This window comes from Zootoca vivipara, chromosome 3 (genome assembly GCF_963506605.1).
Source record: "Zootoca vivipara chromosome 3, rZooViv1.1, whole genome shotgun sequence".
NCBI classification, from domain to species: domain Eukaryota; kingdom Metazoa; phylum Chordata; class Lepidosauria; order Squamata; family Lacertidae; genus Zootoca; species Zootoca vivipara.
This window is the reverse complement of record NC_083278.1, coordinates 88375710-88388348: the sequence shown is the minus strand read 5'-3', so window position 1 is coordinate 88388348 and position 12639 is coordinate 88375710. Positions and strand designations below refer to the sequence as shown.

Genomic DNA, 12639 nt, shown 5'->3' with positions numbered 1-12639 from the left:
CTTCCTCCTGCATTTCCTAACTTCTTTAATTGATTATGGCGGGTTTTCTATTCTAATTCAAAATCTTATTCTTATCATATTAACTTGATCCTCCCCCTTCTTCATGCTGCCCCCCCTCCGAGTCCCCTCCTGCCACTAGGGTAACCCGAGGGGTTCAGCAGTCAAAAGGTTCCATTTTTGTGTCTGGGTTTCCTTCCACCCCTCCCCCTCCCCTCAAAACACCCCCTGCCACTGGGTGCAAAGAGTAAAGAGAGGGAGACGGGCAGTTCTCTACCCAAACACCTCTCTGATCACCAAAAATATTAAAAACAAACTCTAACATATTTCCTCAGCCATTCTTCTACTCCCTCCAGAAAACTCTTAACCCTAAACTTTTAAAACACTCTCCTTCCCCCCTCCCAATGTCTTTTCCCCCAATTGGATCAGCATATCCTTTAGCAGGCCAAGATTCAGAAACCGTTATTCATCAACCAAAAAAAGAAACCTTAAACTAAAGTTTTCACCCCATACCAGTTCTTTCCCACTTCCACTCCCAGGCCTTTGCTCCCCCCTCTTCCTGCCTATCCCTCCCCTCACTAACACCACTCCACATTTCAGTCCCTCCAGGATTCTCATTTCCATCAATCTTCTCTTCACTTTGCTTCTCCTTGTCGGCCTCGTCTCCTTGTTCAGATCTTTGTTTTTCATCATCCAACACATATTTTTTTTGGTCCAAATCAGTCTCCAAATTGTCCTCAAATTGTTGCTCCTCACACACAGTCTCAGAATCAAAATTGTCCTCTACTTCTTGATCTTTCACCTCATTCTCCATTACTGTTGGATTCAAACATTGCCGTTCCTTGTAAATAAAAAGGTAAAGGGACCCCTGACCATTAGGTCTAGTCGTGACCGACTCTGGGGTTGCGCGCTCATCTCGCATTATTGGCCAAGGGAGCCGGCGTATAGCTTCCGGGTCATGTGGCCAGCATGACAAAGACGCTTCTGGCAAACCAGAGCAGCACATGGAAACACCGTTTACCTTCCCGCTGTAGCGGTTCCTATTTATCTACTTGCATTTTTGACGTGCTTTCGAACTGCTAGGTTGGCAGGAGCTGGGACCAAGCAACGGGTGCTCACCCCGTCACAGGGATTCGAACCGCCGACCTTCTGATCAGCAAGCCCTAGGCTCAGTGGTTTAACCACAGTGCCACCTGGGTCCCTCCTTGTAAATATCTTCCCATATTTGCAGATAGTTCAGCACAGCCTCCTGGAAGGCTCGAGAAAACTTTGTTTTCATACTTCACTTAACCACAGGCAGACCAGAGATAAGGGCCAAAGGGTACTGGAAAATTCCTCTCTACCACGTTGTCGGCTCCATCTTGGCTGATCTTCTCCTTTGTCTTTAACTTCATCACAGTTCAAATTTGAATTCCAATTAAATTACTTCTGAATCATTTTCAATCAGTTTTACGATCCACAACAGTAAAATCAAATTTCTTAATCCTTTTAGTAATTTGACAGCTTTTGACAGCTGTCAAAACATCTTCCCCCTTGTTACTGCTGAACCTCAAGGGGTATCGACACCGGGGGCTGGGGAGGTTTGGAAAAGTCTTTCTTTCTCTCGGGTCCAGAATCTAGAAAAAACTTTTCCCTTTTCGGCTTGAGAATATTTAATGCGCCTCCCGATTGACCATTTGGAAGAGATCGGCTTCCGTTGTTTTGAAATCTCTTCCTATCTTCAGAATTGAAAATTTTAAAGTCCAAATAAAGATTTAACTTACTTTATAAAAGTCTTTCATTTTCTTGGAAGAATCCGCCGCTTGCAGGCTGAGGACTCGGAGCTTCACTTCAAGGAGGTAAGATGAAACCCAAAAATGGCTCCCGCGACTCCACTCCGCTGGCTCTCGATCGCTCTACGGAGCTCTCGGGCAGCGGAGGAATCGCATCCGGAGCAAACAGCTGGGCGCTATGTCACCGCTCTGCGGACTTCCCCCCCTCCACGAAGCCAGGGACTTCGGAGCGCGAAGTCCCTGCGTCCTGTTCCACCGGCGCGACGGACCGGAAGCCTGAGGTGTCCCATTATTGCTATGTCCTCTTTGAAATTTGGTGATCAGATCTAGGGATTCTAGGTGGACTTTCTTTAACACATTTGAAGCTGGATTTAAAACAAGAAGAGAACTTTCTAAAAGTTACTAGTTTGCTGGGGAGCACAAGTAGGGAGAATGCTGTTAGGCTCCTGTCCTGTCCTGCCATGGTCTTCCCTGGTTGGTGAATGGGAGATGGAACTTCCTTTGGTGTGATCAAGCCGGTCTTGGCTGATGAGATGTGGAAAACAGCACATTGGTTGTCAGAGCTTTCTAAACATATGCAGAAACCAAAGGATATAGGCGAGAAATAGGAGGACATTCAAAGCCTAACAAGGAGATGATGAAGAAGAAAGCAAGCTGCAGTATAAAGAAAGACTACAGATGGCAAATACGCAAGAGACAGAGCATTCCAGGTTTTAAAAGAAAAGTAAACAATTTAAATGGGATTCAGAAGATAACGCCGAGGCAGCAGAATTCTGAACAGAAGTTAAAGGCTTAAGGTGGGAGAGAAAAGGACTGGAAAACACAACATTACTAATCCAGCTGAGACACAATTAAAGCCCTACCTAGTATTCTAGCAGTGTAAGTTGAACAAAACAGATTTTTGCAGTATTAAAGGGTGGGGATAGCAAGATCTGTCAATAGTGTTGATTGGTTGAGAAAGTTGAGTATAAGGTGCCAAGGCGAAAAGATTAAACATAAAGGGCACAAGAGTCTTTGGGGAGGAGATGCAGCTTAGTGGTGGAGCACCTGCTTTGCACGCAGAAGGCCCCAGGTTCAATCCCTGGCATCTCCAGGGAGAGTTAGGAGAGAAGCCTGTCCGAAATGCTGGATAGCTGCTGCTAGTTAGGGCTCGTCCACATTTCCACGTGTCTCATGCCTAGAAAGCAGGGGTCTGAGAGGTTTTCTGTTTGCCCTGGGGAAAAAACTGCTCTTTACTGCTGAATAAGAACAAACATCAAGGGGACAAGTGTTTAATTATGTATGCAACCACATCCGCTAGACTTCTCATAGCAAAGAGATGGAAAAGTGTACAAATTCCAAAGATAGAGGATTGGCAAATCAAATTAATAAGATATCAAAATATGGCAAGGGAAATAGGAGAAATCAAAGGGATATCTGAACACAAAGCCGATAAAGATTGGGAAAAATTCAATGATTATAAGAAGAAATCTGTGGAAAATGCCAACCTCTTAGCAGACAGGTGAAGGATTCAAGTAATATAAATAATCAAGATATAAAATATCCAAAAAGGTATACAATAATTCTTTTGGGAAACCAATGTTGAAATAGAGAATAGGCTGGAAGTCACACGGGGGGCGGGGTAGGGTGAAGGGTGAGAGGGAACTATTTATCTTGATTTGTTTGGTAGTTTTTTCTTTGTATTTTGTTGTATTATTATTTGCATATTTATTATCAAATGTTGTTTTGGAAGTAAATTTATTTTTATTTCTTTTTTCTGTTGTATTATGAAAATTCAAAATAATTTTTTCCTAAAAAATAATAATAATTAATTCATTAAATAAATAAAAAGAACAAACATCAATCAGCGGAAATCCGGATTGAAGTTTGGTCGGACTTCGCGGTAAAGAGTGGGATTTCCTGTGGGAAAGCAGCACGATGAGTGGAAATGGGGACGAGCCCTTAGTGAATACAATACTGAGCTAGACGGGCACCATAAGGCTGCTTCCTTTGCCCCTGATTTTAAAAGTCATAAGCAAAGCACCACGGAGCAATGCACACACAGAGAGGACTGCCATGCATGAAACCCCAAGCCCACGTACCTGGGAGTGAACACAGTCAGCCTTATTTTTGAGTAAACATCTAAGGGACTGTGCTGCAGGAGCAAGGCAAAGAGGCCCATCAGAAGGTTGGATTTCTTTTCTCTTGCAGTAGCAAGAAGCATTTGGATTAATGGTAGTTTAGGGGGGGGGGATGTGGTTAAACACATTGGTCACAAACCACTGCCATTCCCCATCATGCATACCTCATTGATTTGGATGCAGGTTGCAACAGAAAAGAATTGCATGGCTTCCATTCATTTCCGTGTGACTTGCACAGGCAACATTATAGGTGGATCATGGTTTAAATAATCAGCATTGCTTTGGTGGAATTTAATGAAGCATGCTGCTCAAATGTATTGGATTTTTTTATTATTAAAGGAGTCAAAAGTCTGAAAGCATGTAGATAAGAAATGATCTTGTATAAATTTAAATGTCCAGAAGGGCTTTGATGTAGCCCCTCACTTAGGTGCTTGAGAAAAGATGTCTCATCGCTGTAATGGGAGCTAGCCATTTGGTGCTTACCTATGACTCCTTTATAGCCAACGTGAAATGTAATAGTAAACATTACAGGGGTACTTTGGGCCAGTCCAATTTGTAAAGCTGATGAAGGGGACGTGGGCCATTCATTTGTCAGAGCCATCATTCCCCTTCCTCCCCTACCTATTATTACATTAAAATGTGCTGTCAGATGTGAATAAAATCAATTATGGGATAAAATTGCCTCATTTTGTGCTGTTAGCAGCCAAAAGGGACTTGGATACTGACTTAACAATAAAAAAGAGAGATCAATTATTGGATAAGATCACACATCCCCCCACCCCCGGTGTCGGAACAATTGTACAAGTTTTGAATCTCTCTGTACTACACACAGGTTGAGATCAAAGAGGTTGTGCTTCTGTAATGATGTGATTTTATCAGGGCCCCATTGTGTTGGCTTCCACAATGCAGGGACAAAGCCATTGTGTGCAGCCGAACGAAAGGACAGGTTGACTCTTCAGCAGGTGAGGGTATGGCGAGGAAAGCATGGCGGGGATGGTTTGGGCTGTTGCTTGGGCAAAGGGGTACAGGCAGATGCTGCAATTGAAGCTGTGTGTTCTGTTAACTCAGGCCTCTACCACCTCGTTCTGCTACAAGGGCAGTTTCACGCCTTAAAGAGGGATAAGTGAGTACAGTTGTACCTCAGGTTACGAACTTAATTTGTTCTGGAGGTCCATTCTTAACCCAAAACTGTTCTTAACCTGAGGTGCACTTTCGCTAATGGGGGCTCCCACTGCTGGCGTGCGATTTCTGTTCTCACCCTTGGGCAAAGTTCTCAACCCGAGGTACTACTTCTGGGTTAGTGGAGTTTGTAACCCAAAGTGTTTGTAACCCGAAGCGTTTGTAACCCGAGGTACCAATGTATTGCACATGAAGAGAGGACTGCCATGCATGAATACTATGTGGCTGAAACCCCAAGCCCACATACTTGGGAGTAAGCCCCAGTGAACACAGTCAGACTTACTTTTGAGTAAACATTCCAGGGATTGTGCTTAACTGTAACTATACCCCAGCTCTCCTAAAAGTAGACCAAGGCAGCTAGCCCCTTCCATGCTGACAACAAAAGCATGGCAATTCAGTTGCAGTGCTTCTTGTTCTGATGAGCATCCATGTTTGTACATGAACAGGGCTCTGACATCGACTGGGATGACCTCTGGAATCAGTTTGAAGAACGAAAGTACCTGACTGCCCGGAAATGGAAGGGAGGAGAGGACCCATATCGACTATATGCCTTCAACCAGCGGGAGAGCGAGAGGATACCCAGCGACCGTGGCATACGAGACACAAGACACCACAGGTTCCATATTCCTTCTTCTCTCTCTCTCTCTCTCTCTCTCTCTTTTCCAGTTGCATATCAGAAAACACAGTTGCCACACACACACACACACACTCCTGCAAAAGGACTTGACCATTCCTGAATTGTGTTACTGGGGAGTACATCCTAGGTCTGATGGTCTGTAGAGGCATAGTTCAGGGGCTTTATCCAACCATGTCATCCTGTTCTGCTCTCTATCCTTTCCTTGCATCTCTCCCCCTCAAAAGAAATCTGCTCTGGAAATATGGGTGAACCACCAGAACAGATTTGTTTATAAATTTAATTACTATAATTTAAATGTAAATAGAGTACACCTCACCCTAGTGGGGAAGACTGTTCCTTGATGAGCTTAGTGTGCTGTCCAGGTGCTAAGTGCTGATGGGCCACTTCAATGCCCCTCCTGACAGTTCTTCATCTTTAAGTTGGACCAGACAGCCCTTCAAATAAAACTGCATCCTGTGAAGTCTAAAGGCTGTCAAAATGCTGTACGACTGGAGACGTATTCAGCTACAGGGGAAAGACTTTAGCTCAGTGGCAGATGAATCGCTTTCCATGCAGAAGGTTCCAGGTTCAGTTCCTCAGCATCTCTGGGTAGAGCTGCAACAAGCCCCTGCTTGAAGCTTTGCAGAGCTGCTGCCAATCAGTGCAGACTATACTGAACTCACTGGACCAGTGTTCAGTATAAGGCAGCTTTCTGTGTTCACATCTAGAGCAGCCTGGAAGATCCATGTGGAAGGAAGCAAAGGGTAGATCAATCTAAGTCTAAAGTTGACAGGAAATGCTTGTCCTCTCCAGAAAAACCATAAGCTCCTTCTCCAGTAGGAGAGTCTGAGTAAATTTTTTTTGAGTGATTCCCCTATTGACCTAGTACCAGAAGAGGCACAGGGGGAACCACCAGACTGTCATCTTGCCATCAGTTTCTGTGTGAAAACTTTCCTCCCCCCAACCCTCCCTCCCATGTGAATATTATGGCAGGAGCCAATCTATACTAGATAATATTGTGTTGATGCTTAAGTGCAAGCACTGCTGAGATTCTCATTTGTTTGCAGACTGTAGCCAGATGCTCTTCCCCCCAGAGGGAAGTTGACAGCCCTGATGGGTGTCGGTTAATAGCTCAGCAGAGAGCATGTCATTCCTGGAGAGAAATAACAAATAGAATATTCACCGGCTGCCCCATTGAAGTTGGAAGTAGATGTAAATTGGCTGTCATTTCATCCCATCCCTTGGTCCAGATTCTGTACACCAGGGCGCTGAGGTTCTGTTTGTGATTGGGGTGGTGGTGATGTATATCAGGAATATAAGAAGAGCCAGGTGGCCCGTCTGGTCTGGCATCCTATTCTCACCGTGGCCAACCAGATGCCCATGGGAAGCTAAAAAACGGGACCTGAGTGCAGCAGCACTCTCCCATCAACTCTCATTGATGGAATCATAGAGTGGGAAGAGACCACAAGGGCCATCCAGTCCAACCCCCTGCCAAGCAGGAAACACCATCAAAGCATTCTTGACATATGGCTGTCAAACCTCTGTTTAAAGACCTCCAAAGAAGGAGACTCCATCACACTCCTTGGTAGCAAATTCCACTGCCGAACAGCTCTTACTGTCAGGAAGTTCTTCCTAATGTTTAGGTGGAAATGGAGCTACAGATGGCACAGAACGTAGATGTAGCATGGGCTAATTATATTTCCCCTCCTGATTCCTTCATGCAGTAATTGGGTTTATTGAAGATGTCAGGAGGATGCAGTGTTAGCTAAGTACCCGAGCAAGCACATCAAATTAAAACAGCAGCAGCAGGCGTCTGGACTGTCCGAGGTAGCGAGTGGGAAGCTCAGTTAGCAAGGAGGAAGGGAATTGCTCCCAGTGGGAGATACAGCCTGTCATTGGCCAGCTGCTTGGGGAGATTCAGCAGCTACCCTCTGGCACCGCAGTGCACTTTGTGGAACAGGCTGTGGCAATGAGTCTCATTGGGAGGAGAGGCCAGGGACAGCGCATCTGATTGCCCAGAGCTGCCTGGTGGGCTAATGGAAACTGTCAAGCAGCAGTGGCTTGGGAAGCGGAGAGAATTTCATCCTCTGAATCTTTTGGAGATTGTTCGTGGCGGATCTCCCTCACAGGCATTGATGGAGTGAGCGTGCAAAACTCTTCCTGAGTTTTGACACTAATGGCATTGATCAGGCATGATGTCCCAGCTGTATTTACCCGAATGCCATCTGCCTGGGATTGAGGCGTTGCTGTTGGGTAGCTCTGTGGGCTTCAAAGAGCACCCGCCTTCCTTTCCATATGCTTTAGCCCCTGTGGCAAGTGGATGAACTACTCACAGGAACACAGGAAGCTGCCTTATACCAAGTCAGACTCTTGGTCCGTCTAGCTCAGTATTGCCTGCACTGACTGGCAGCAGCTCTCTGGGGTTTCTCTCCCAGCCTTACCTGGAGATGCTAGCGGGTTGAACCTGGGATGTTCTTGCATTCAGAGCAGGTGCTCTGCCTCTGAACTATGGACCTTCCCCAGTTCTCACTGGTAGTCTTTCTTTATTAAATTTAGCAGACACTCTCCTTTGCAGGAGCTCTGAAGTGGTGATTGCCTCCGGAGCAGGTTGGGACCCCAAAGCCCCAAGCTCCATAAAAAGAAGATGGGGCTACCCCTCTCTCTAACACACAGTGTAGGCCCCAGAATGTGAAGCCCTCTAACAACTTCCTTATATACCATATAAGCAGTGCTATTTTTCTAGAAAAAGAGGTGCTGGAACTCACCATGAACACCTCCCTTGTTCTCTTAGAATGGCAATGGCACCCACCTGAGAGGTGCCAGAACTGAGTTCCAGGGAGTTCTGGCTGGAAAAAAAATTCCTGCATATAAGATTGGTTTTTATGTGCTTAATGTAGGCTAGATGGTTCCCATTGGTAGAAACTAGAGAGTTCAGAAGTTAGTGATCAAGTTCACAGGGTATCACCGGAAAACCTTTATCATGCATCTCTCAAGTTGAAGATAATGAATGGATTGCACAACTCACATTCAATTCAATAAGGCTTGTGTCTTTGACACATCCCTTTGCTGGAAGTGCTTGGAAAAGTAAGGTTTTTTTTGTGTGCGCGCACATGTAAGTTACTGGCAGCTAGCAACATAGGAGACCCCTCTCCCCGAAAAGCCCTTGCTGTTGTAATCTTTCAGAATAAATTTTATCAGCTGCTTCTCAGAGAAGCAAACCAGTGTTAGATCAAGAGATGAAAGGTTCTTTCCCGGATTAGCAACCAGATGAAAAGATGGTACATGTGTACAAGTGATCTATTTTAGACAAAAATGTGAAAGAGATAAACATCAAGTTGCCCTCATGCTCTTTGTTGGAAACAGAATCATTGCACAGCATATTTGTTACAACTGGAAAGCAACCCAGACAGCCAGGTGGCAAAATTCACCAATGACCCAGAATATGACATAATTGTCCACAGCAGACTGTGAGGATGCGAAAGGATTTCATAGCCCTGGAAAGAGTGATCATTGCAATGGCAGATAAAATTAAATGTGGATAAACATGGTGGGTCTCAATAATTTAAACTGATGGGGCTCTAAATTAGTTGCTGTCTTGCAGGAATTGCCAAGTCTGGTCTTGAGTCTACTGTGGCCAGCTTGCTGAATAAATCAGCTCGTGGCAATTCAGCTGTCAGAATGAAAGGATACATTAGGAAAAGAATAATAAAGCAAATGTCTTTGGTAAACCTGTACCTTCAGTGCTTGGATGGTAGCAGAAGGCAATCCACCAGGCCTTGTTTCTCTGCACACTTCCACTAATTCCAGTGTCTGGTGAACAGGGAAGACCAATGGAGGTTCTAGTAAAATGACTGCAAATTGCACAGCAGCAGAACTTGGTGGGTTGTACTCTGGTAACCTCTGTAAAACTGGATAGTGTGTGTATATGTATACTGTATTATATATCTCTTATCTAGCCAAGTGTGAGAATAGCATTTCTGAGATGATATTCTGTCTATAAATAAAGAAAATCTTCCAGTTGCAAGTGGAATTGTTTAACATTGGTCTATAAAATGGTGCATGAAAAATGAAAAACAAAGCATGTGAAGGTGGAATGTCTTTTAGAGGAAATGATGTAAGTGTAAGATTTATTGAATTTGATCTTTTTGGAGCAGTAATGGAAATCACACAGTTTAAGTCAATGAGTGTCTGAAAAACCCTGCCTTGGAAGGAGGCAGATTAAATGACCTAATAGGTCATTTTCATTTTGCATTTCAATGATTCTTTATTTTCATGTTGTTTGGGGCAACTGCCCCACCTGCAACTCAATGATGAAAGCAAAAAGATGTCAGTAATATTCCCCCCACTTCCCTAAAATTTTCTCCATTTCCAAATCCTTGGAAAATGGGAATGTTCTCATGACATGTTCATGGAACATTTTTTTAAAGCCTTTTTAAAAAACTTGCTGTGATCATGCATTGAAATTCATGCATTTATAGAGTCAGGCAAGAAACATGATGATTGGACCCTTTCAATAAGATTATCACTGTGTCAATGGGTAGACTAGTAACTAAAAGGTATTTCGAGTGCTGGGAACATGCAAAATAAGAAATGCAGGGCAATCACAGTATAAGTGTGCATTCAGGTTTTGTGATAATATAACGGGATCTGGGAAAATCTGGAAATAGAAATTCTTACGATAGTGGAGCACTTAGACCCTGCCAGGTTTCCTGCTTTAGCCATTTCTCCCCCAAGTTTTTGGTGGGATATTTCAGGTGCAACATTGCAAGGAAGGAAGCAACACAAGATGATGTTTTGTGGAACAATTGTGGAAGCTGTGCTTTCTTATATACTTGTAGATAATAGCTGCAATGGAGTGGAAATATGGTAGGTAGCAGCAGTCAGGTGTTACTTTTCTGTAATCCTCAGCTGCAGCAACTAACATCCTTGGGTGGCCAGTAATAATATTAACCCAAGCTTTTAGATGAGCCTTAAACTTATCTTAACACAACAATACTTTGTCTAGGAATGGGACAACGACCTGTAGGAAAATTATGCGCATAACCCACATCACCAACAAGAGCCATACCACTGATACTAAATCTTCTTAAAAACAAGCGAACATATTGGGTCAATATATTTCTCCACACTCAATTCCATTTCTTCATGGGGACTTCTTGTCCCCATTCCTTTGTTCACCTTTTCCTAAAAGTACAAGACCTCTTTCTCAGATCTAATAATAAAACAGCATTGCTATTACTATTCTTCATAAACAGAGAAACGATCGCATACCACTATCTTTTCTCTTCTCTTCTCATAAATACATACATACTAGCAAAAGCAATAATAAACTTGGAGCCAAAATTGCACTGTAAATCATCTCCTGCCTGCCGCATGTGGGTTTTTTTGTGTTTGTGTGCGCGTGTGCAGTATCTGGAATAAAGTCATACACTCCAGCTTGGCAGACTAGAAATGTAACAGTGAGTGGGATGAATTGCCCACAGCCAAAAGAATTCTTCCTGATTGCTTTTGGGGTCTCTGCCATCTGCAGCAGACACCTCCCAACGAGTCGAGGCATGCCAGTGTTCCATGGCTTTGTGGCTCCATATGCTAGCCCCGCTGACCTCCACCTTCCAAATGGTCCATTGGTTTTACAGATATACAGTAGCTGCCACTGTCGCTAGTTTCTGCTGGTGCCATGCTGGTTTTGGCTCAGTAGTTGTTATAAACAAGGGAGAAGTGCAAAAAAGATGGAAAGGGAAACCAAACAGGGGAGGAAATGGGGAAATCTGAATATTTCAAGGAGTGCAGTTCAAAAGAACGATATTTTAAAATTATTTCATAGTTTTGATAGCACAATGCAGTTTATAATATGAACAGATGGCAGTGCCTTAAAATGAGAGCCATCGATTCATCTAGGTTGGTATCATCTACTTTGACTGGTAGTGCCATGATTTCAGGCAGAGATGTTCCCCGGTCTACTAGATCCTTTAGCAGAGAATAAACCGGGGATGGAGGAGAATTTAACTGATTCTCCCTTTTAAAATGGGAGCAAACCTAATTCACATCTCCTAGACTTTTATGTTGTAAGCAGGCAGTTATCAAGCAGATAGCACATTTTGGCAAATTTTGCAGTGCAGTTTCATTTCAAGAAATGCACAAGACATGCAAATTGTATGTGTTTAAAAATAATGCCTTTTAGGAGAAAGTGCCTACAAATTGCATACATAATGTGTTTTTTTAAGGAACAATGGATACAACTTAAATGTTGACTTTAACTTGACATATTCACAGAAAATGAAGGGAATGGATTTATGGTTGAAGGCCTGTGAAAGTGATGAAAAAAAATAGGCTGACCTGTCCATCCCTAGATTGAACCCAGGATCAAAGCATGTCCTCGATGGGGGAGCTGGTAGCCCCTTCTCTTGTTAAAGATGGGATTGCTTCTTCAGGATTTGAATTGGGGACTCATCACATCCAAATCATTCCTTCATTTTAAAAGTCTGTCATCAAATAATCCTTACCCTGGTCTTCCTTTGAACAAATATGAGAGAACAATAGGCCATTTTAAGGCCCATTTATACAGAGAATGGAATCTAGCAGTCTGCTAGTCTTGATCTGTGACCCAAAACTGGATATTTGAAGCCTGGCTCAAATGCTAGGTAGTAGAGTTGGATGGGTGAATTCACAGTATGAACCTATTTCAGAGCCGGGAGACTGTAATTCAGTGATAAGAGCCCAATGCTTTGCAGGTAAAAGACTCCAGGTACAGGCCTGGCATCTCCAGTTGAAAGGACCAGATAGCAGGTGATGGGAAAGTCCTTTCAGGACCTTGGACAGTTACTGTACTAGGCTAGGAGGACAGACAAATTGTCTTACCAGAATAATGCAGCTTTCCGTTTTTGGTACTTTTTCCGATCACAGGCAGAATTGGAAGCCAGCATCCTACAAAAAAAGGCAAAGAGGAGATAAGTGG

General features: G+C 43.7%; 1 protein-coding gene and 1 non-coding gene across 5 annotated transcripts in view; both read left to right on the top strand.

Moving 5' to 3' along the window:
* Positions 1-12639, top strand: part of GALNT14 (polypeptide N-acetylgalactosaminyltransferase 14) — a 233723-nt gene that overhangs the window by 97354 nt on the left and 123730 nt on the right. For all 4 annotated transcript variants that reach the window (XM_035111477.2, XM_060272962.1, XM_035111479.2 and 1 more), the window contains one exon: positions 5515-5684. In XM_035111477.2, the coding sequence (XP_034967368.1) occupies positions 5515-5684 (170 nt within the window). The remainder of the gene's footprint in view (positions 1-5514; positions 5685-12639) is intronic.
* TRNAA-UGC (transfer RNA alanine (anticodon UGC)) lies at positions 2791-2862 on the top strand. Its single transcript has one exon. It is a non-coding gene; the product is annotated as a tRNA-Ala (tRNA).